A 25,831-nucleotide genomic window follows, 5' to 3' on the forward strand; every position below is an offset into this window, starting at 1 on the left:
ACCCTGACACACACACACATACACTTCCTCCCATCAGCAGACACACACACACACACCTCCTGTTTCCATGCAGCACACACACACATACACTTCCCCTCACTAACACACACACATGTTCTTTTTCAAGGTTCTTTTTGGGGCCAATATAATCCCAAGCACCAATATATCTGTGTACAATATTTGGGAAGGAATAGTTTTTGTGAAATCTTTCTTGGGAAAGTAAAGGAGTTAACCCAGGTATAAGATAAAAAGTGATTCTGACCTTGTATAGTTCCGAGGCTGTCACGCTCTGTTCAGAAGAAAAATACTTTTTCCCATAACTCTGATTCGCTGTATTGGGCCCTACCCAAAGTGAATCCAACCAGTAAGAACACCTAGGGGAGTGAGCAACCGACCCAAACTCCTCCCCACGGACTCTCTGATTCGCTTAGGAGTAAAATGGGATGGAAGAGCCGACACACATCTCCGCCCCAAATATGTCCATATATACTGTTGTTTCTTCATGCAAAATGCCCCCTGTTTCTGACTGGCTGGTCCCGATATCTGTATCGCACGGCAGTAGAGCGGGGAGCCCGGAGTGCTCTGTTTCAGGGTACTCTGTATTTCGTATTGTTTTTTACTGTATTAAAATTAGATTATTGTTATAACTTTTATGCCGGTGTTTTGAACTCCTTTTATTAAATCTGACCAGGCTCATCTAAAGGACGGCGCGGAGCAGAGGACAAGGTAAGTTTCAAGGTAATGTCAGCAATTTCCCATCCTATAGGTTGCTAGATGTATCTAACCCTTTCTCCTGTCTCCCTCTCTCAGCACAATAACCCCAGGGGGATTCAATGAAGCCTGAAGACCTGCAATGAGACCCTCACCTTGCACCTGAGTCTCAACTTCCAGAGCTTTGCAAGCCTCTCCCTGGTCCTTATTTTTGATTAAACAGACGTTAAGCTTCCCAATGGTGTGGTCTTCGTTTTGTGAAAAATATGATTACCTCACATATGTTGTTGCTGTTGTTGTCTTCTGTGATAGTTAAATTGCTCCTGCTGACTTGAGCCAGACATTCTTTCTTCCTCTCTGTGTCAGTGGGGAAACTTTACATGTGTACTCCTGCATCTGAGCGCTTGGAGCATCCCTAGGCAGCACAGCAAACCATGGGGGAGACTATATGCCAGGACAACACAGAGGAAAAGGCACAGACAAACGGCATGATATGCTATTCAATGTTTATTGAATTCCATTTATTTACAATGGATGTTCCTAAAACAACACATTTAACATCATCATCATCACGCTGCTGCTAGTCCTTTGATAGTCACCTGTCCTTTCTGAAAGTCATAAAGATTACATTAGTCATTTAGATTACTTATGTCCTCAATTACCATGGGATTACTGAAACCACCATGAATTAAAGAAATGGTAGAAATGTATCTAATCTGAGTTTTGAAACCTTCCTCCCCTCCCTCTAAATATATCAATTAGGACGTGATGCTCCTGACTACCATACAGGTTTAAGAAGATAATATTTGTTTTAAAGAATTCAAAGCAATAAACAACAGGCTCTTTAACCAAGGCAACGTTAGCCTAACATGTATATGTTAACAGGTAAGATAGCTGTTCACACTATGTATATTTTCTACTTTTTGTAATGCTATTTTATTTTTATTTAAGATGTTTACATTTTCGATTGTTTATTCTAGTCTTTTAACTGTCTTATGTACAATGCCTAAATGTGCTGCTGCAGCGTAAACATTTCCCCAATTGGTATCAATAAAGTACTTCTTATTTTATCTTAATCCTCAAATATTAGCAAATGTTACTTAAAAAAAACATTGATGTGACTACATACACATATCGATATGTTGTATAAATATTGCAAATAAAAACCTTTATTGACCACTAATTACCAAAAATTGCATTTCTATCCTGGTATTAATGCATTCAAATCATGATTCAAATGGCCTGCCACGAACTTCCGGGGAACTATTGAGTCTCCCTGAACCACGTGACGATCAAGCATTTTGGACTTCTGTTGTCGCAACTCTTCTATCTATATGGCGCTGAACAAAATGAGTGCGGGACCGAGCAAAAAGCTAAAAACATACCACTTCCACACAGAATGGGAGGAAGAATATTTTTTTGTGATGTCACATTCAAAGGTTATTTGCCTTATTTGTAAAGCAAGCGTCGCTCTGCCAAAGAAAGGTAACGTGGAGAGGCATTATCGGAGTGTTCACAAGGCACATGACAGCGACTTCCCTCCGAGTAGCGAGTTGAGAAAGGTCATGTATTATTGCTACAAAAACATTATCTTGCAGTCTTAGTGTCGCCAACTCGTTTCTGACATGCAAAAAGACAAAAAAATGCGTTTCCAATCCAGACGAGATCTCTCTCTCCCGTCTGTGTGCGAGGGGGCGGGGCAGTTTACACACACGTGGCTGCTACATGCCAACACACTCTCACTCCATAATCGTCCAGGAGCGACGTTTGGTCAGGGTCCCGTGGCGTGCAGTTGTGACGCTCCTAGGCTCCTTCAGCTTCATAAAGGGACGCAAATAGCTTTCAACTGATTGCAATGTATTCCCATCTGCGGCGGGATTTGACGCTCATGGAAGCACGGCATTCGTTTGTGTCGGCTGCCGTTAAAGGCAATGTGAGCGTCCATTTCCATTGGATAACGGAGAATTGTACACCCGGAAGTAAGTATTCCTCTTACTGTCGTTTGATTTTACAGTGATATCTGCACTACTCATCGACTAAAAAACACCAGATTATCCTTGTTAATTACACAACATTGATTGGTTTAAATTGTGTGCAATGCTTTTGTATTTTTCCCCTTCGATTCGGAGAAACAAATATTTTTTCGGAGTAAAGGATGGCAGAAGACACTACACTACCCAGAATCCCCAGCTATCGTTTAGGACTACACCATGTGCTCTGTTTGACAAACCCCGTTTTTTTTCGTTCTTTATTGCTACCCCCTTCCCCGTCAATATATAGTGTTGGTCCACAGCGCAAACGTATTAGTTTAACAAACTCCGCATCTAAAGATACGTTATTTTCTCCTGTGCAATTCCAGTCTCACATCTCACAGCACATCGTCATTAACAAATACCGGAAACAGACCGAAAACATTTAAAACAAATTAAATAATACTTTTTTCCGAGTGTGCTTGCTTTTCTCTTTGAAAGTCATCATATAACGGCATTGTAATACACGGTTCAGTTGCATTAAATATTACATATCTGCCGTAGTTCTCTATTTATAGAGCCCTGATGAGAAGACTTCTAGACAAACATGAGGAACTGAAAACGTGACGTGGATCATAAATATATCAGCAATTAAACAACATCTTACATTTCTTTTCACACAATACGTCTCCTTGCAGTATCAACACTAATTCGGCTGACTTTTATATTTGATCCAATTGGTAGATAGGCTGTATTTACACCATAAAGGTGCACAGCAGATATAAAGGGACACCTAGTGGTTAAAGCACGTTATTGAATTTCATTATTTTTATTATTAGATATTAATAGGATCCCTATAAAGTATATTCATTACTCGTTATTCTCTACTAATAGTTAATTAAAGACTATATAATGACTATTTTGCACATCCCTTTCAAGATTTCAAGATTTTCTAAGGTTTATTGACATATTGACATCACTCTCCTCCTCTGCTGCTGAAACCCTGATTCATGCATTCATCACTTCACGACTCGACTACTGCAATAGCATCCTCTACGGCAGGGGTGGGCAATTATTTTTTCCATGGGGCCACATGAGAAACAAAAAATGTTGTGGAGGGTCGGGCCAAAAGGCTGAACTCAATTCTGCATAATATTAAATTGTATTTCTTTATAAAAAGCAGTAAATAGCATTGTTTTGACAAGCTGGTAAGAGTATATGTTATAGTTGAGCAATGAAAAAGTGAGGTTGCCTTACAAAAAATGTAATTTATTCAATCAAATTTCCCAAAACAATGGTAAACAAAATGTGAACGTTTTTCACCATTTCTGACTCATATTAGTGAACATTTTCAGTCACATTCACTACAAAACACATTTTGAGTTTAATATACTATTGGAAAGTTGTGTAAAGGTTCTTAGCATTCTTAACCTGTTAAACCCGAAGCGGGGACCCTGGTTTTTTTTTCACGACACTGTGTCTCAGGGTATCTTAATATTTAAAAACCTATTTATGTGTTATACCAGATTAACGAGAAGAATCTCAGCTAACTGACTATACGAACCTTTTTTACCGAAACAAAACACAAGTCTCACAAGAAGCGTTAGCATTAGCCCTTAGCTAAAACGGGCAGATGCTACTTCCGGTGCTAACTAGCAAAAACGATCTTTAAAACTTAATATTTTCTGCACAAACTACATATCATCTGAAAGCTGATACTCCACAGATTATTTTGTTATAAGTATCATCACTGTAGGACACAAACTCACTGAGATATCAGCCAGAACAGAGAAGAAAAAAAACAACTGTTTTCAAAACCATAACAATAATTATGTCTTACCGTTGCTGTTTTGTGATCAAAGCTCGTGTTCAAGGGAATAAAAACGCTGCTTAAGGTTAATCCAATGTCTATTAGTCACTTTAGAATTGTTCCTGATAATCTATCATTACATTCATGGCAGCAGAGTAGGTAAAAAGTTTCGCAGTCCCGAGCTAATGCTGTCTCACGTGCTGTTTACGCAAACCTCTCTCTACTTGACCTAAGTGTTTAGCGGGACTTACTAACTGTCACTCGATTATATTGGCTCTAACGGTTCAGAAAAGGTGTCAATCACCTAAGGGGGGGCGCGAAAAAAAAAAAAAAGTTTTAACAACATTATTTATTGACTTTTCATTCCGGTATAATCATTTTGCGCAAAGATGGCACTGTTTGTCAGAGCACTTCATCCTTCTGGGATTTCATGAAGAACAGCTCCAACACCTGTGTGTATGGGAATGCCTCTGGTGCTGGTCCATTAACTGCCAGTGTTTCCCACAGATCTGAAATATACTTTGGGGGGTGGTGGTAGCGGGGGGGGTTGAGGTGACGTGCAACAACATTAACCTTTCTGTTGGTCGCTTGTTAGCAGACCCTTCACGCGATGGCAGAGCGAACAGGTACAGGTACAGGCAGGGTCCATAATGATAGCCCTATAGTTTAAATCTACTACCCACACATGAACATATGGAAATGGGTTACTATTTAAAAAAATAAATGTATTTATTAATGTATTTAGGAACCTATCCATGTGATTTTTAGTGGGGGTCGACCTCAAATCCTCTAGGGGGGTCCAGGGGCAGGGGGGACCCAGGGGGACCCAGGGGGGTCCCCGGTAAGATTTTATTTTTTATTTTGGAGTCAATCTGGTGCATTTTGAGGGGAAAATAAAGAGACTAGATCTATGGAAACACCTATATTTAACAGAACTGTATACATTTCAATAATCATAAAATCAAGGCCATAACCAATAACATACCATTTCCAATATGAAAAAAACACTGAAACTTGTTTATTAATTTAGTTTTGGTTCATTTATAGTTGTGAGTGTGTCTGTGCTCCTGAACCAGCCTCTCCTGTCTCCCTCCTCTCCCCCTGCTCCTCTTTGAGGCAGCAGCAAAGACTAGTTTTCTCTCAACAAGTTTTAAAAGTGTATCTTACCTTTTTTCACCTAGTTAACTTTTTATTTATTTATTCATGCATATTTTACTAATCACATTACATTTCATTTAGCTGACGCTTTTATCCAAAGCAACTTATAATGACCGATTACAGGGACATTCTCCCTGGAGTAACTAAGGGCTAAGTGCCTTACTCAAGGGCACACTAGTGGTGGTGTTCCTGGCGGGATTTGAACTCACAGCCTTCCGATCTTCAGCCTTCCGATCTTCAGCCCACCTCACTATCCATTAGACCAATCACTACCCTCTCAAATGGAAATATGTGTTTACATAAATGGTGACCACACCGTTTGAGACCCACTGAGAACTTAGACTAAGTTAACTATCTAAACACTCAGAGAGTCCTTCACCTCACCTGAGCTGAGGTTATCCCGAGCTTGAATAACACACAGAGACCAATCAAGGGCTTTGATTTATGATCTGTATGACAGTGGCCATGTCGGCAGGCCACATCATGTGGACAGCCAGTCACCCTGTGTGAGGCAGGCCACTTAACAGGCCAGAAGGAGGCGAGATCAGAGCAAGGGAGCGAGGGATCATTGTCTACAAGTTAATCGATCGCAGATGGCGTCGTGGTCACGGACGAATAAAAAATATATATATAATAAAAAAAAAATGTTATAAAAAAAAAAAAAAAAAAACTAAATGGGTCGCGAAATATACTTGGGCGGCCGTTAATATACCTGGGCGGCCCGCCCAAGTATAGTCTATGTGTGGGAAACCCTGCATACAGTACCCACACAGCTACACTTACACCTACACACACACACACCTACACTTACACACACCTAGTACACACACTCACACACACAAAAATATATTTTAAAAACAATTATTTAAAAAAAAATATATATATTTTTTTTGTTTTTGTTTTTTTTGGGTGGAATGAATACCTATAGTGATTATTCAATGTAATACAATAATTGTTATAGTCTGGTACCTGAAAAAGGTCAAATGACACTGATGGAACCAAATGTGCCCAAAGCTTATTCCGCCTGGACTTTATTTTCATAAACCTCTCTAAAAAGGGCAAATGTCACTTGTTTTGCCTCAATCTTGATACAGGGTACTTATTATATGTTATACTTTGGATTCCTAAAGATTTTAGACTACTAACCCATCATTCAAGGTTGGTCTTCACTATAAGTAATGGGTTTTATTTAGGCGGAGACAGGAATTTACATTTTTTTGCTATGTTCCATCTGAATTTACTCTGACACAGAAACATCTATATTGATTCTGACACTTCTACATCCAACTCACAGATGTAACCTTGCTTTGATAACAACAATTATTCATATAAACCTTTTAGAAGTGAAGTTATAGTCATTTGTTCTGGGAATGTCATTTTCGAGCCTGAAACCTGAAAAACAGGCTCGGGGTTTAACAGGTTAAGACATCACAACATTGTCTTTGTGCTCCAAACATTCAGCAAGATACATCATATTGAACTGTCACTGAACATCACTGAACTGTGATTTTGAGAAAAAGGCTTCCAAAGAAAGTGTCCCAGTTCACTGCTAGTTGGTACCTTTACATGCCTACATGTGTAGTCTAACCACCTCATTTGGTGTTTTTAAGTTCTCTTTTCTTGTTCAGTGAGATACATCTAGTCTCTGCTGGGCTTTAACGAGTGCATCGAAGTCAGGTTGAATGTCTGAGGTGGAGATAAGAAGCACAGCTGACAGATGATCATCAGTGAGAGAGGATCTATACCTGGATTTCATAAACTTCATCTTTGAAAATGTTTGTTCACATATGTAGGTAGAGCCAAAGAGAACCAACATCTTCTGATCATGTCTCCTCATGTTTGGAAAGTTCTCCTCCTCGAGAGAAGAGTAGAAATCCAGCAGAGATCCTGACTTAAAGTGCTCTACCAGTACTGCATCAGACTGCAGGTCAATGAGTTCCAGATGAACATCACTGGGTGCATTATCCACACTGCAGGTAAAGGGAGAGGAAATCATGGGCATTTCATCCTCGATTGTTCGGAGATCTTCAAATCGCCTTGAAAACTCACCATGCAATGCTCCTAATATGGATGAGTACCTGCGGAGGTAATCAGCTGATGGTGTGACTTCTTTCAGGGTTTGCATGTGAGTGAGAGTGTTGCTCTCCAGTTGGCTTGAAAGAAACTGCATCTTTGTCATGAAAGCCTTCACCAGGCTGTGCATTTCATGAACAAAAAGGCATTTGCCTTGCAGTTTGGTGTTCAGTTCATTCATCAGTGCAGTCACATCAACAGCAAATGCAAAATCTGCCATCCAGTCCTCATCTGAGAGCTCTGGGATGTCTTTGCCTTTCTTCTCACAAAACTCTTGAATCTCTGCTTTTAGGTCCCAAACTCTTTTTAGCACTTTGCCCAGGCTGAGCCATCTGACAGCTGTGTGGTAGCCGATGTCACTATGCTCAGTTTCATGCTCCTCCAAAAGTGCAACAAACTGTCTGTGATTCAATGCCCGTGCCCTGATGAAGTTTACTATTTTAGTAACAACATCAATAACATGGTGAATTTTTAGCACTGACTTGCACAACACATGTTGATGTATAATACAATGCAAAAATACCAATTTCTGATCTGCGTCACTTATCTTGCATACGTTTCAAAAGTCCAACATTTTTACCTGTAAGATTTGGACAACCGTCTGTTGTGACACCTGCCAGTCTGTCCCATTTCAGTCCCAGCGTGTCCATGCACGCATTTACCTCCGTGAACAGATCGCTCCCTGTTGTCGTCCCTTTCATCGGCCGCATTGCTGCCAGCTCCTCCGTAATCTTGAAGTCCGGCGTTATCCCACGGCCAAATACGCGTAACTGCGCTGTGTCGTGGACATCACAGCTCTCGTCCAAAGCCAAGGAGATAAAGTCAAAACTTGCCACTTCATGTTGCAGCTGAAGCTCCAGATTCCCCGCAATGTCCTCGATCCTTCTCGTCACGGTTCGCCTGGACAGCGGGACTTGCTCAAAGGCTTCTTTTTTTTCAGGGCATATTAGTGCTGCAGAGTCCACTAAGCACTCTTTGACAAACTCCCCCTCTGAGAATGGCTTACTGTGTTTAGCTATTTTGTGGGATATCACAAAGCTGGTCTTGGATATGTGAAGCTTGGTAAAAAAGCCTTGCTGCTTTTGCAGCTTAGCTAGCAAAGCATTCGATGTGCGCGCCCTTTCAGCATCAGTCAATTTTTTGTATTTCTCCGCGTGTTTCGTCTCGTAATGCCGACTCAAATTGTAGTCCTTGAACACGGCGATCTTCTCCCCAAAAACTAAACACACGGCTTTACCTCCGACTTCGGTAAATAAATACTTAGCAGTCCAATTTTTGTTGAAAACCCTACATTCGGCATCTACCTTTCTTTTTTTTAGCATGAGCTGACATTTTTGAGCGCTAAAGTCGTCTTGTGACAATGATCCAATAACGCACACGTCTTGATTTGACGTATTGCGTCCTTACCTACTGGCCTAGTTAAATCAAAGTGGTTACTTCTTTTTGGCTGGGCAGTGTAGTTTTACACACCGTCTTATTTGACTTTCTCAGGACTTAAAACTGTTTTTTGGGGGCAGACGCCCTCAAAGAAAAAAAAATATTTACACACGTAAGGTCATCGTCTTAATAGTTTTGTATGCTCATCCGTGAGCAGAGCATCAAGTTGACATGTCTATTACAGCTGAATGCCATTTTGTTCAGCAAAACGCCTCACAAACGTATTAAGATCAACAGCTTTAGTGCGTTTTGATTCAATGCTGAGTACAGCCAAACTGACAGTCTCTTCTCTGTCATTGTAGACCGCAAATACCTCGTTCCTTCAGTGCTTGGGTCCGAATGCTTCTCGTTTTGCGCTGTCCCGTTCAAATGAAATCACCGCCAATCATATGTCCACGCTCGCGCCAGGACCGGGGGAGGGGTTACATGACGTGCATCTTGTGCTGCATTCACTTGCACTCGGACATTAGAGACTTTCTCTCATAAATGTCCGATGAGCCACAACTTTTCTTTCAAAACAAAGCTGCCAACTAGGGTGGCAGCTGGGGTGGCAAGGCCTATTTTTAGGGTGTCAATAGCCACCCCGGTAGGTGAAACTAGGCTACTAGCTACAGTACAGATGGAACTAGATGAGTTGTTGACTCTCACTCTGAATTTCTTTTTTTTTAAACTCTCGCTCTGACTCAGACAGGTTGAAAGAGACACACACATTTTTCCCACCCGCATTCCGTGAAGACCCGCCCTACTGTGCCTCTGATTCGCAGATTGTTTGGGGGGAAAAACGCTGACGGGATGCTGAATGTGATTGGACCAATGCGTTTACAGACACACACAGACAGTGGAACAGGACATGCAGAGCGCTGTTTGCAGTCTATGGACATAGCGGATCATTTTGACTCGTTCCGTTGTGGCGATGTCTCGCAGATAACACAGATAACACAGATAATACATATGAAAAGTATAATTTGCTCAGAGTCCAGAGACAGTTGTGGATTCTGGGTAGTGTAGTGTCTTCTGCCATCCTTTACTCCGAAAAAATATTTGTTTCTCCGAATCAAAGGGGAAAAAATACAAAAGCATTCCACACAATTTAAACCAATCAATGTTGTGTAATTAACAAGGATAATCTGGTGTTTTTTAGTCGATGAGTAGTGCAGATATCACTGTAAAATCAATCGACAGTAAGGGGAATACTTACTTCCGGGTGTACAATTATCCGTTATCCAATGGGAATGGACGCTCACATTGCCTTTAAGGGCAGCCGACACAAATGAATGCCGTGCTTCTATGAGCGTCAAATCCCGCCGCAGATGGGAATACATTGCAATCAGTTGAAAGCTATTTGCGTCCCTTTATGAAGCTGAAGGAGCCTAGGAACGTCACAACTGCACGCCACGGGACCCTGACCAAACGTCGCTCCTTGACGATTATGGAGTGAGAGTGTGTTGTACATGCAGCAGCACACACACGGCGGGGATGGCGGAGAGAAGCGCTCCAAGGTGTGGTTAAATGTTACCCGTCTTGAGGTGGACAATGCTCGTTGCCAAGAGTGTTTAGCATGTAAGGGCGGTAACACGAGCAATGTGTCCAAACATTTAGCAAAAGTGCACCACATTCAGATGGAGGAATGCACCGGGTTCCACTGTCTTTCTAGTAGCTCTGTAGCCCCGTCCACGAGTAACGTTTCCACGTCAGGTGTTATGTATGCTAGCAGCAACACACAGACATTACATTACATTATACAAACATGGGTTAATGATTAGAGGAAACTGAGTTATTTAGTTTGTTAAAGTTTCAGCTATTCTGTTTACAGTTCTGTCATCAGATTATTTAATACGATTTGTTAAAACACTGTTGTTTCTTTTGATGTGAAATATTATTGATTTTATTTAAATAAAAAGCAATGTTAATTTTGTTCAAAATGTGTTTAGTTAATTTAATAATATATGTATTTTTGAATCAAGTATTCATCTTTTATTGTCTTCATTGTTAGTTTCCACATGCCTAAAACAACCTCAAGCTAAATCTAAAAGTTGATGGCTAAATAAGAGCGTTTGAGAAATTGTGCAAGGCATACAGTAATAGTCCGAATAGTCGATTAATCGTTTCATTAATCGATAGATGAATCGATTATCAAATTAGTCTTTTGTTGCAGCCCTATTATCCCATGTATAAATAAAACGTGTTATTCAGCAACCCTTGCAATTTGGGATTTTATTTTTGGTTGGTAGACCTCGGTGAGCTGGTCATTTCAAAAGTAGCTCACCAGTCAAAAAAGTGTGGGCACCCCTGCCCTAAAGGGTCTGTAAGGAGGGATTGTTAGAAATTAAAATCAATGTTTTATGGCATAATTTAGTTTAAACATACCATCAGCTTAAATGCTGTTTTATTCTGAAAAAACAGAAGTTCTCGCACAATCTTAATGCCAAGCTTTTATTCTGAAAATCCTTCATCTCCGGTTAGCATTTAGCATGTGGCTAATATTCCTTTTCTTAGAATTGTGAATGTAAAGTTAAAATGTACATGGAGTATTTCACACCAAAGCCTACTGACTTTAACACTACATCTATAGACATCGAGATATTACTATTGCTGAATATTAAATGAAGGTACAGTTATTTTAATAAGTTTTGTTTACAGACGTGTTGGTATGACAACATCCGGAACTACTGTGAATGATAACTGCCGTAAAGTATTTCCAGTATTATTAAAGTAATGAATTACAGCCGTTAAAATGCAATAAATGAAAAGTCATGAAAGAGAATATGAGGAGAAAAGGCGTGTTTAGTTATGTATTGAATGTACAATGTCTGAATCCTCTGTTTTGCGCAACAACGGACATTGAAGACCAGAGGCGGGCGCACCCCCTACAGCGCCAACCGGCTCACGAGGAGGGGCCATCGGATGATACTTAAGGAGCTGACGTGCATGTTTGGGCTCTCTCTCCTTCGGTCTCGAGACAGCTGTTTTCTCTCAGAACCATCTTCTGCCTGTAACATTGCCGCGCCATTTTAATTAAAGTACCCATTTGAACCTTTCTCAGAGACTCCATTGTCTCTTACTTTTAAAGCTTCTCTCCTGGACGCGAGAATAACGAATACCCTAATAGTTTACAACTACAAAAATAATCGGTTTGTTTTTGTATCACATCCGACGGGAGGAAATGCAGCCCGGCTCTCACTACCAGTGTCGTTTTCTCCTGGAGGCCAAGGGAAGCCAGGCTTCCCCTGTTTTTTCGGATTGTAGTTATAATTTTAATAAATAAATAAAAACACTTCGTTTAGTTTCGGAAATTCTTTGTTTTGTGTTGCTGCCAGCCCGTCTCTCCCCCATTCTCATTGAGTATTTTAGAAAGAGTGAAACAGCGCCCCTCTAGATGTTATGGTGAAACAGTAGATTGGAGTCTTCGGCCATCCTAAACTCAGAAAAGTTTTTCGGCTTTGATATGGCATTAACACCATATCCCTACATGCATTGCGGCTAAAACATCCAATCAGCGAGCTTAAACCATAGCTGAGGATCTTGGGTAATCAGTTCAGTGGCTGTGTATCGCAATGATGCTCGAAATGTCCGTTATAGGCCTACGTCTATTTCCGGTTATTTTTATTTTGAAATTCAGTTCCTGACGGACGCCAAAAAAGCCAGAGATTATGGAATTGTAGAGACAATATCGTGGCATGATATTGAGTAAGAACATGTTTTTATGAACTCCACAGTTTCCGGTCTTCCAAGACCCGAACGGACAAAAAGACGTGCTGCAGGCACAAAACACACTACCAATAGAAGTACATTGCTTTTAAAATCGTTCTGTGTGACACGAAAAAAATGAGAAAATCGTGTTGGTGAACACGAATCAATAGATTACATGTCGTGACTATAACACGAAATGCCGTGAGACTGGGTTGTCTGATGATAGTGTTCAAGACAGCCTATATGTCTGAACTCTATCCTTAGAGCAGGGGTGCCCAACCAGTCGATCGCGATCGACCGGTCGATCGCGGGGAGATTCCCAGTCGATCGCGAGATGTGCCTAAAAATAGAACAACAATATTCTGTTTTATCGTTAATGTCCTATAACATAATTTTCCTGTGCCAGAATAATGCACTTGAACGCATCAAAGCTTTGTGATTGGCCGGCGTGACCCCATGTGTCGGGGCGTGGCTGGTGGGCAGTGGGCACTATTTCGCTGACATTGTCCGTGTCAACACTCAACAACAGGAGTGACAGTCCGCACACACACAAGACCGCAATTATGGCAGAAGCAAAAAATCCCAAAATATATAATTTTCACTCCGAGTGGGAGGATGATTATTTTTTTATCTATTCCAATTCAAAGTCCATCTGTCTCATCTGCAATGCGAGCGTGGCTTTATCGAAGAATGGTAATTTAGGAGCGGCATTTCAAAACAGTGCACAAACGCTACGAGACGGAATTCCCTCCTAATTCTGCCCTACGCTCCCAAAAGGGGAGGGACCTGAAAGGACCGCTAAATGCACAGCAGTCCATTTTCACCAGGCCCAACAACAAGAGCAAGGCTGCTACCAGAGCATCTTATCGTGTCATGAAGTCTTTCAAAGACGGCGAAGTTGTGAAAGAAGCTTTCCTGGAGGCTGCCGACGCGCTTTTTGGGGACAGTAAAAATAACAGTAGCATTTCAACAGGTTTTTGATATAATAAAAACTCAAGTTAGATACCGTTATTAATCAGCTGTAAGTTGTAGTTTGTTTGAACTTATTCATTATAATTATTGTACAAAATGGTATAAGAATGCAAACATTAAGATCTGTTCTGTTTAAATTGATTATAGTCTATTATCAATTCAGGTTAAGAAACTAGTGTTGCTTGCATCCTATTTTAAAGGCATTTATTTTTATACTCTACTAAAATGCAACAAAAAAAGGGTTTGATTCTATTAATTGTGTCTTTTTTATTGCACTTTGGCAGCAGATTCCTGTGTAGCTTCAGATCTGAGTTGTCTTATTAGTAAGCATAATTTATACTTTTGTAGCAACACTATTTTTATATAATGGCAAAGAAAGGGTTCAGTGTCTTTTCTTTTTTCCCTGTGTCATATGTGGCAGCACTGTTCAATGTTTCTTGAAAACATTACCCACTGTAGTATGTGACGTGTGAATAAACTCCAACTCTGTATCAACAACACTGTTGTGTAGCTTCAGTTAAATACTTGTATGTGTGTAGATTAGAAAGAGTTAAGATAAAGGATCTGCAGTATTTTATGAAGTATTAATCATACAAAGGTCAGTTTTATACAAGTAGAAGTGTGTATTCACCTGGTAGTAGGCTGTCAGTAACTACGCCTCTCTATTTGGACTGGTAGATCTCGGCAGACTGGCAACTTTAAAAGTAGCTCTCGGTTCAAAAAAGGTTGGGCACCCCTGCCTTAGAGTAATGTGTTACGGAGCCTTCTCTTCAATATTGTTTTCAGATAACGAGCATTTTGCGCTGCTCTTTTCCAATGTGGAAGCAGAATGTGTGAAAGCATACAGCACAATGCGGGGTGTGTCTCTAGACATCTTTAGACTGGAATAGTGCGGCTCAGTACGTGAAATCGCCTCGCAGGTGCACACGCCAGGATAGAGGACATCAGACTCCAGAGAAAATGTGCCCGAGTCCAATTCGGAGCTTCAATGAACAAGTCGAGTCCGAGTCATCGTGGGAGGGGGAAATTCACGAGTCCGAGTCCAAGTCAGCGTACGCGATAATTCACGAGTCCGAGTCCAAGTCATCGTGCGCGAGAATTCACGAGTCCAAGTCAGAGTCACGTCGATCAGTGCCCGAGTCCGAGTCGAGTCACGAGTCCAGAAAATCGGCACTCGAGTCCGAGTCCAGGACTCGAGTACTCCATCTCTGCCTCATACTGCTCATACCCCTCTTTTTCAGCCCTGTTAGAGAAACGCGGATTTTGGGTGGAGGTGGAGCTAATGCCTGATTAGAATTATACCGGAGAGAAAGTTAAATTCTGCTGTGATAAAACGCCATCCTGTTCTAAACCACATCAAAGATTATTTCTGAAACAGTATGGAGCTCAAATGCTTTTTCTCTTGCAGGTTTATCCAGTGGCGTTTCTAGGTGTACAAAACTGGGGGGGCAGAAAGAGGTCGGGGGAGAGAGAGAGAGAGAGAGGGGGGGGGACAGAGAGAGGGAGGAGAGAGAGAGGGAGGACAGAGAGAGGGGGGGGAGGAGAGAGAGAGGGGGGAGTGTCAAATTACATACTGAAGACCACAGGAGCAACACTGTGAGCGCATACATTTACGTACACAGCGTGGGGATGTCATAGTAATGCACCTTCATACATGGAGTAAAGGTCTCCATCACAAAGTAATTCTTAACAATAACAACAACCGTAATGCTTTAGCATTAAAACACCATAGACTGTAAATATAAGGAAAACACAGACACTCATCATCGAGGTTACAATATCAATCGATCCAGCAGAGGCAAAACACAGAAGATCAACAAAATATATGACATAAATGAACTTACCAAAGCTGAAGGCTCACTTGAAAAGAAAAGCGGCACGGCGGTCCTTCCTCTGACAGAATGTGTCTATCACTTTGGGGATGAAGTCCTGTAGTTGCTGGATCAACTGGCTTTCAATTGAAAGCATGGCCAATGCGTTAAGTCGCGGCTGTCCCATGGTGTTGCGAGTGAAAGTCTTTATCCTTTTGAGGGTGGACAAGTTCCTCTCTGACTCGGATGTCGTCATCGGAGTTGTCACTATTATTTTGACCAAAATAACAGTCTCAGCAAACGTTTCCTCCAAGCTGTTCTCGTGAATGGATTTCAACAGAGACAGGGCAGTGTTTCCAGTGTGAAGCTCACTGTGGCGGTAGAGCGTGGTCAGCTCAGACTTCAACTTCTCCTTGTTTCCCAACGCAGGCCACAGTTTCACGGCGCAGTCAAGCTCAGGTGTAGGAAATGACAGGACATGCTGTGGGAAGAATGAGCTGTCAACAAGCTTTGCAGCGATCAAATGGTCACTCTGTGAGAACCTCTGTTCCACCTGTGAGATGACTGTGTCACAAGCCTCCTTCATCACCGGCGCTGTGCTGCTGACTCGTCGGCCTGGCTCGTCTGTTCCATCATGAGCAGTGGCGGCCAATGCATCAGTTTTCTGCCTCATTTTCTGAACATTTTCCTTGAAACGGCAGAGCGCGCTGTTGATCCCAGGTGCATCGATGCTTCGTTTTTGCAGAGTGTTGTATAGAACATCCACTTCTGGCATAACCAACGAAAAAAACTCCAGGAGCTGCATAAATGCTCGGTCCCGCAGTTTCTTTGACAGGCCGTATGCCTCACTTATGGTGACCGCATCCCATCCTGGTTGTGCGCGTATATGCTTCATACACTGAAGTAGTGCATCTCGGGTCTCCCAAACCGCGTTCACAGTTCTGCTTTTAAAGTTCCATCTCACAGCCGGTGGCCGTGGGATGCGTCTCTGTGTTGCCTCTGCAAGAGCTGCAACACGTTTTGGAGCACCGGAGAAAAAAGTGGAAAAAGCAGTTAGATCTGCAAAAAACACCTTCAGGATGCTCATCCTTGCTGAACACAGTTGCTGCAGGGTCAGGTTCAGTTGGTGGGCGTAGCGTTTGGGTACGTCTCCTTCATCACCGTCTGTACCCCGCGCACGTTACCGCTCATGACGGCCGCCCCGTCATAGGTCTGAGCGATTAGCTTTTCTTTCAGCTTCAGGGGTTCCAGAACAGCCTTGATGCTGTTAGAGAGACCTACACCAGTTTTGTCCTTTACTTCCACAAACTCCAAAAAACGCTCTGTAACTGTGAGGTCAGGCATAATGTATCGCAGCACAATCACCATTTGCGATTTACAGGAGACATCGGTTGTCTCGTCGGCCTGAACGGCAACAAATGATGTGTTGTCCACTTGCTTGGCTATTTCCTCCATGTACACATCATACATGCAGTCCAAGAGTTCATTCTGTATGGTGCTTGATGTCCCTTTGAAAACAAGCTGAGCTTCGTAGTGCCGTTGAAGCCTGGAATCGCCCTCACACATTGTCTCGAAAATTGACCTGAATATCCCTGGATTCAGAGAGTCCGCCGACTCGTTGTGGCCCCGCAGTGCTGTCTCACATTTCCCACACAGTTTAATACAGGTGATGATCCGACCAAGCACGTACCTGTTTTCTTCCACCTTCCTATTATGAGAATCAATGCCGCGTCTGTAGGCGCTGTCAATCTGAGCTGCAACATTCACCCTTCCAAGTAATCCCAATTTTACGGCAAATTCCAAATGACTGTTGCTGCTCTCATGCTTCATTGTCCTCTCCGAAAGATGCTTTAAGTCCTTGTAACCTGTCCTCGACCAAGTACCTTGATCTTCATCAAAAAGCAGGCAAGGAAAGCAAAAGAGGGAATTCTTCTGGATGCTCGCCGTTAGCCATTTCTTTTTAGCAAACCATTCAGCGTTAAACCCACGTTTAACTTTGCCCGCAGTCTGGACCATTTGGAAATCCGGTGGATGGTGGGCACCGAGGCGCTTTACCTCCAGTTTCTCTCCGAGACTAAGTGTCTCAAATGTGTGCTCCAGTAAATGGTCAACTTCATTCATTTTCTTTCAGTTTTTTACTTCTTTTAATCGCTGGTGATGTTAGCTATATGCTGCTCTCTCGTCTCCTCTTCAAACTACACGTGACGTTTCGCAGCACTGCACACGTGAGTACTTACAGCCAATCAATTCTGAATTATGTGAGATGACGTATGGTGGGGATGGGAGCACTATGCCCCTACGGTCATTATTTTTTTGCCACACACATTAAATAGAAAAATACTCTGAGCATGCGCAGTGTAGTTTTTACAATCACCGTTCACTTAGACTGTGAGAGGGAGGGGCAGGATCGGGTTTTGTCCCACATGGCTCTAAACAGCTCAAAACGGCACTCTAGACACTAATTAGAAGAACACAGACTAAAACAGAAATGTACAGACGAATCAGATTATTAAACATGACCTTAAAATATATTTTATATGTTTTTTTATTTATTTTTTAGAATTTTTTTGTAATCATTATTCGTAATACTTTCTTCTGACACTAGGTGGGGCTGTGCCCCTAATGACCCGCCGCCACTGGGTTTATCACAAGGTGAGTTCCTTTTTTTATTTTCTGCTTTTTAAACACATGTGCTCTCCAGTACAGGTTAGCTCTGAGTGTTAGTGAGGCTTGCTAATGTAAACAAAGACGAGATTACGTCCAAAACACGTCAGGCATTGTTTCTGATAGCAACTTTCTGTGGGTCCGCTTCCGATTTGACGTCAAATCTGTATCCGCTCGTTGTAGCCCTGTTTTTAAAAGATTTGGGTACAGAGGAAAAGAGAGAGGGTTTTATTTTCTGACCGCGTGAGTTCCCCGACGCACCGGGGACACATATTTATGTATAAACGACATCACAAAGTGCATTTTGCATGATAGGTCCCCTTTAATATATATGTTCTTGTGTCTGACGCGTTGTGAGAATGAACGTGCATATATATTTACTTGTGTGCGCGAGCGTGACACGCATTGCAGACCGCAAGTTAACCGCAAGTTTACCTTGACTTTCTAATGCTTCTAATGCCATTTTTGCCGAGGTTCAAGGCATTGGCTACAGACAAACAGTGCCACTAGTTCAAGCCATCATACTGTATGTATGTATTGAATGTGTGTGTGTATACAGGGGCACCGTTTACCGAAAGTTCTTGGACCAGTAGGGGGCCCCCAAATAAGGTAGATTAATCCAATCCAATCCAACTTTATTTATATAGCACTTTAAAACCTCCAGACCAAAGTGCTGTACAGAGAGATACATAACATATAAAATCACACAGCTCAGCTCACAAAACATAAAATAAATAAATACATTTTAAATAAAAGATACAAACACAAAACAAACCAGAATAAACGTAACAATTTAAAAAAATAAAAAAACATAAAAAGATTAAGAAGGTCCACAGCAACGACAACATGAAACACCCTTTAATTTACTGCAACAACATGTCGGGAACAACCTGATCTCACCAGAATGCGTGACTCCACCACGACTCCTTAACACTGCATTGCGTGGTGGAGTCACGAACTTTGCTACATTTACATGTCTGCACCACGCAAACAACGCCAATGTAAAGTGAATGAGGCTCCTTTGTCGTGGTGCACACACGCATTTCTACAAACTATTTTAGAACATTAAGAAAAAAATGTTTAAGTAACCAATGTGATATATTTTCATGGGGCCCAAAATCCCTGGCGGCGCCCCTGGCTATACAGCACTTTTGTATCTGTTGCTCATTTGTCAGACTTCTTCACAGCTTCATGCATAAACACACTCTGTCACACACACAAGCAGATGTCATTTGCCTTCATACTGTCTCCGAGGGGAGTGTGTGTCATGTGAAAGAAGGTTGTTGCCGAATGTGCTGTTTCCTGCTTTGCCACCCTGCCTGCTGACAGCGGCCACTGACGCCTGACAAATTAATCTTCATTCTATTCCAAGGACCCGAGCCCCTCTGACACGAATCACACAGAAACCCTGGATGGGTCTCGGCTGGCTGAATGGTGCATGGTAGATAAATCACACTACAGTAGTACATGTACTGTACCTATGTTTCTATTATCCGTCACATCCCGTAAATATAATATATATTTATATAAATATATGAAATATAAATATGTGTGTTCTAAAAGTGTTCCATGGGGTTTTCCAATGGATAAAACAAATGTTTTCAAACCCTGATGTTGACTGGACTTTCTTTCTGCTGATTTATTTGACTGCAGATAGTCCCCTGATCCTCCTTAGAAACGGTCATGTTATCCTTAGCAGCAGTCTGTTAATGAGTATTAACCAGTTAACCTGTTAAACCCCGAGCCTGTTTTTCAGGTTTCAGGCTCGAAAATGACATTCCCAGAACAAATGACTATAACTTCACTTCTAAAAGGTTTATATGAATAATTGTTGTTATCAAAGCAAGGTTACATCTGTGAGTTGGATGTAGAAGTGTCAGAATTAATATAGATTTTTCTGTGTTAGAGTAAATTCAGATGGAACATAGCAAACAAATGTAAATTCCTGTCTCCGCCTAAAGAAAACCCATTACTTATAGTGAAGACCAACCTTGAATGATGGGTTAGTAGCCTAAAAGCTTTAGGAATCCAAAGTATAACATATAATAAGTACCCTGTATCAAGATTGAGGCAAAACAAGTGACATTTGCCCTTTTTAGAGAGGTTTATGAAAATAAAGTCCAGGCGGAATAAGCTTTGGGCACATTTGGTTCCATCAGTGCCATTTGACCTTTTTCAGGTACCAGACTATACAAATTATTGTATTACATTGAATAATCACTATAGGTATTCATTCCACCCAAAACAAAAACAAACAAAAAATATATATATATATATATTTTTTTAAATATATATTTTTTAAATATATTTGTGTGTGTGTGAGTGTGTGTACTAGGTGTGTGTAAGTGTAGGTGTGTGTGTGTGTGTGTAGGTGTGTATGTGTAAGTGTAGCTGTGTGGGTACTGTATGTGTAGGTGTGTGTAGCTGTGTGGGTATGTGTAGGTGTGTATGTGTAAGTGTAGCTGTGTGTATGTAACTGTACCAACGCACTATACAATAAAACCACACTGTAGGTCATTGTGTGAAGGTGTACTTGCACAATAAAAAAAAACAGAAACATAGGTAACATTTGACTCCAACTGGGGCAGATTTATTTCAAACATTTTACCAACACACTATAGGCATGTAAAAACAAACATTTTACCAATGTACTATACAATAAAACCACACAGTAGGTTTGTAAAAACAACAAATATTTAAGTATAAGTATTATTTTTTTAAATAAACACTTGCAAAACGTTATACCTACCTGAACTTTATACCTACCTGAATGTTCCAGTATTTAGGTCGTGCCACTCCCTGAAACAGTTCTTTTTGACAGTGAAGCACAGAGGGACCTGGCACGTCCTGCAGTACACAGGTGTCTTCACCCTTTTGAGTCCAGCATCTAGACACCTCCTGCAGTTCTTCCTGACCTTGGTGGCATCTTCCCCATAATACTCGGGCATGCATGTGAGTGGTGGAGGAGGGGGTGGGGGTGGTGGTGGTGGAGGTGCAGGGCCTTCAGCAGGGCCTTCAGCAAACTCCAACAATTCTGCAGCAAGCTGCTCCCTGAAAGTCTTCTGGGTGTGTGGCTTTGTCCTGCTGGGGTCACTCCTCATCTAACAAATGTGGAAAAACAAAGAGATTAGATTAATTCACTGGCTTATATTTCTAGGATAATATTGGACTATAAATGAATAATATTACACCAAATAAATAAGTAAACACAAATTAATTCACTGGCCATTCAATTAGAAAATGTAACTCCAAAAAGACAAGTAACACTATTTAGCATTTTGGCTAATCATTCCTGTTGGCTAAGCTAACACTGTGATGCAGTTCCACCAAACACAAAAGTAATATATAAAAAGGATAATATTGGACTATAAATGAATAATATTACACCAAATAAATAAGTAAACACATGTATATATTCATTCACTGGCCATTCATTTAGAAAATGTAACTCCAAAAAGACAAGTAACACTATTTAGCATTTTGCCTAATCATTCCTGTAGCTTCTTGGCTAAGCTAGCACTGTGACGCAGTTCCACCAAACACATAAGTAATATATAAAAACAGAGAGATTACATTCCTTTCCCGTGGTGGAAGTTCAACATCCGAGTCACTACTGTCCGGATCCAGGTCTGGCTGGAGGAGATCTTCATCATCCGACGACGAGTCATCTGGTATGAGCTATCGTCAGCTAGCATCTCTAGCACCTGCTCGGTGGTGAAGCTCTCCCTTCTGGCTGCGTAATGCGTAATGAAGCCGGAGCGGGCGTAATTTATACTACGCAGGATCATATCTTTGGAACCCATTGGTCGATTTGGGTGATTGACACCTTTTCTGAACCGTTAGAGCCAATATAATCGAGTGACAGTTAGTAAGTCCCGCTAAACACTTAGGTCAAGTAGAGAGAGGTTTGCGTAAACAGCACGTGAGACAGCATTAGCTCGGGACTGCAAAACTTTTTACCTACTCTGCTGCCATGAATGTAATGATAGATTATCAGGAACAATTCTAAAGTGACTAATAGACATTGGATTAACCTTAAGCAGCGTTTTTATTCCCTTGAACACGAGCTTTGATCACAAGACATAATTATTGTTATGGTTTTGAAAACAGTCCCATCAGAGTGATGCCACTAATATAAATCTCTGCTTCCTCAAAAAACACACACTCCCCTCCCAACAGCTGAAGCCTGTCAAACTTGCCTCCCTAAACATACAGTCTCTCACAAACAAATCACTTGTTTTAAATGAATTTGTTGGAGATAATAACATTGACTTTTTATGTCTGGGGTGAAACTTGGCATCAAAATGGTGACTATCTCTCCTTAAATGAGGCTACACCTCTAGGATATAAATACTTTGAGAAAGCACGCAACTCCGGGCGTGATGGGGGGCTAGCGCTTATTTATCGGGAAACTTTTGGCATGGCTGAAATCCAGGTTCCTGATCTGCCATCATTTGAGTGTCTAACTGCGAAATGCCTAGCTCCAGAATCCCTACTAATCGTCTCTATCTATAGACCACCAAAGGCAAATAAAACCTTCATCTCAGACTTCTCAAGCCTACTGTAGAGATGTAAAAGGTCTGTGTAATAAGAACAACACCAAAGTACTCTGTTTTCCCAAGGATGTGGTCTCTGACTTGGCTGAGAAGATCCTGCATATTGGGGCTGAACATCCGACTGTGAAGAATGTGGTACTGTACATTGGAACAAATGATGTTGTGAAACAACAGTCAGAAGTGCTGAAAGAAGACTTTAAATGTTTGTTGGAAACTGCCAGCTCTCTAAATGCAGAGGTGTTCATCAGTGGCCCTCTACCGCCAGTCAGAAGAGGAGTGGAGAGATTCAGCAGATTGTTTGCACTGAACACGTGGCTTTCAACTGTCTGTACTGACCATTCTGTCAATTTTATTGACAATTTTAACTTTTTCTGAGATCGCAGACATCTTTTCAAGGCAAATGGAGTTTGCCTGAACAAGTCAGGAGTGAAATTGAAACATATTCAACTGCGTGCGTTATTAATCTGTTCCCTCTGCCAAGGACAAGCGGCAAGAGGAATCAAAACAGGGGAAAGACACAACACATCGCGCAGAAAACCCTGAAGAATTATCACTGCACCCGCCTGAGGAATGTTCTGATTATGGGAGACCTATGAGACAAATGGAGGAGTCTCCACTGCCCCCCCCCCCCCTGTCAACGCCTTTGAGGATACTCCGTTCACCCTTTCACCCTCACCCACCCTTCTGGAGATCGATGAACACACAAAGGAGATACAGAGGGTTGGCACCGATTCCTTCCTGGAGTTCAAAGACCAAACGAAGGCGATACGCAGGACTGGCACCATGTCCTTTACCCCTGCTCCTCAACGACGCCCACCAAAATCACCGCGGAGACGCGCACCATCTCCCCCGTCCTCATCACCGCGCCTACGTCAACCACCTCCCCCCCCTGGCAGCATGTCCTCTACCCCCGCACCATCTCGCCCGTCTCCATCACCGTGCCTACGTCGACCACCTCCCCTCCCTTCGAGGGGGCATCTGCAGTCTCCGAAGCCTGATAAGGATGTGTGTGTACAAAACACAACAAACTCTTACTGATATGTGATGGGTCCAGGCTCAAGGGCGTATGGCACTCTCAACTCTTTCCAGGACATGTCGGGGCCCTGCCTGCCAGTAGCTTTGCCGATATCTGTGTTGGTAGGTAATAGATTAAGAGCGGTGAATCATAGAAACAGGAAGCGCTCAAACGTTTGTGTGAGTGTATCTAATTTAGCAGTGATTCCATGTCAGCCACAGCTTGATACAAAAAACATGACTGATAGTGTGTTTAACAAACTTAAACTAGATTTATTAAATGTCAGGTCTTTGGCAGGAAAAACATTTTTAATCAATGATTTTATCACTGAGCACAATCTCGATTTTATGTTTTTAACAGAAACTTGGATTGAACAAAATAACAGTGCAGCTGTTCTTATCGAATCAACCCCTCCCAACTTTAGTTTTATGAGTCAGGAAAGAATGCATAAGAAAGGGGGTGGAGTTGCTATTCTGTTCAATGATTCCCTTCAATGCAGGAAGACAGCGTATGGAAACTTTGATTCTTTTGAATATGTGGCCCTTCGGCTGAAATGCTCCTCTCGAGCTCTGTGCCTAAATATCTATAGACCACCCAAATACTGTGCAAGCTTTTTTGATGACTTTACTGAACTGCTGTCTATAGTGTGTATTGACTTTGACCGTCTAGTCATTGTTGGTGATTTTAACATCCATGTTGACAACCCCCAGGACAGAGGGGCTAAATAACTGTTTTGTGTTCTTGATAGCTATGGACTGACTCAGCATGTGACGGAGCCCACGCACAATAAGGGGCACACTCTGGACTTAATTATCTCAAAGGGTGTGAATATCTCTAAGGTTGTGGTGACTGATGTTGCACACTCTCTGACCATTCCTGTGTTTTCTTTGAGAGCTCTATTTCTGTTCACAAAAATGTTCAAAAAGAGGTAACCACAAAGCGATATTTAACTGAAAATACTAGGGAAATGTTTACTCAGAATTTCTCTTCCACACTTGCCCCTGCCAACATCTCAGTAAATGAGCTAGTAGATCATTTTAATTCAAAAATAAAAAATGTTATAGATGCCATTGCTCCAACTAGGTTAAAGGAAGTGTCTGTCAAGAAAATATCTCCATGGAGAAAGGCCATGACCGTGAAAACAGAAAAAAGAGAATGTCGAAAAGCTGAACGCAGGTGGCGAAAAACAAATCTCCAGGTTCACTTTGAAATCTATAAAGAGAGACTTGGCCTTTATAATTTGGAATTGAAAAACGCACGACAATCGTTCTTTCTCTGACATCATTACCAAAAACAAAAACAACGCACGTGCCTTGTTTGCTACCGTCGACAGACTAACTAACCCCCCAGTGTCAGTAGCCTCTGAATTTCTATCCACCAGGGCGTGCAATGATTTTGCCTCCTTTTCACTGACAAAATTCAGAAAATCAGACAAGCAGTCAGTGCCTCTGCATCAGGAACAGCAAATGTGTTGTCCCTATCTCCACTTAACATCAATTCAGACATCATGACACAATTCCATCAGATTAATGATAAAAACCTAGAGGACATTATTCAACTTCTGAAATCCTCCTCTTGCTGCCTTGATATTATTCCAACAGGATTTTTCAAAGATGTTTTGCCTTGCATGGCCTCAGATCTACTTCATATAGTAAACAAATCTCTTCACTCAGGTATTTTTCCACAGGCCCTGAAAACTGCAGTCATTAAACCGCTCTTAAAAAAGAATAATCTAGATGCTTCAGTAATGAACAATTACAGGCCCATATCAAACCTGCCATTTCTAGGTAAAATCATTGAAAAAGTTGTTTTTCAACAGTTGAGTAATTTCTTGCATTTAAATAACTGTTTGGATGTGTTCCAGTCAGGCTTTCGTCCAAACCACAGCACTGAGACTGCTCTTGTAAAGGTCTTTAATGACATCCACTTAAACACAGACAGTGGCAGAACTTCAGTGTTAGTAT

General features: G+C 41.6%; 1 protein-coding gene across 1 annotated transcript in view; it reads right to left on the minus strand.

Annotated features, from left to right (window-relative positions):
- Positions 1–7,287: 7,287 nt before the first annotated feature.
- Positions 7,288–25,831, minus strand: part of LOC117552392 (general transcription factor II-I repeat domain-containing protein 2-like) — a 93,415-nt gene continuing 74,871 nt past the window's right edge. The window contains 4 exon segments of the mRNA XM_034225764.1: positions 7,288–7,335; positions 7,556–7,619; positions 7,728–8,264; positions 8,266–8,737. Of these exon segments, the coding sequence (XP_034081655.1) occupies positions 7,288–7,335; positions 7,556–7,619; positions 7,728–8,264; positions 8,266–8,737 (1,121 nt within the window).

The sequence above is a fragment of the Gymnodraco acuticeps genome, unplaced genomic scaffold (genome assembly GCF_902827175.1).
Source record: "Gymnodraco acuticeps unplaced genomic scaffold, fGymAcu1.1, whole genome shotgun sequence".
Taxonomy (NCBI): Eukaryota; Metazoa; Chordata; class Actinopteri; order Perciformes; family Bathydraconidae; genus Gymnodraco; species Gymnodraco acuticeps.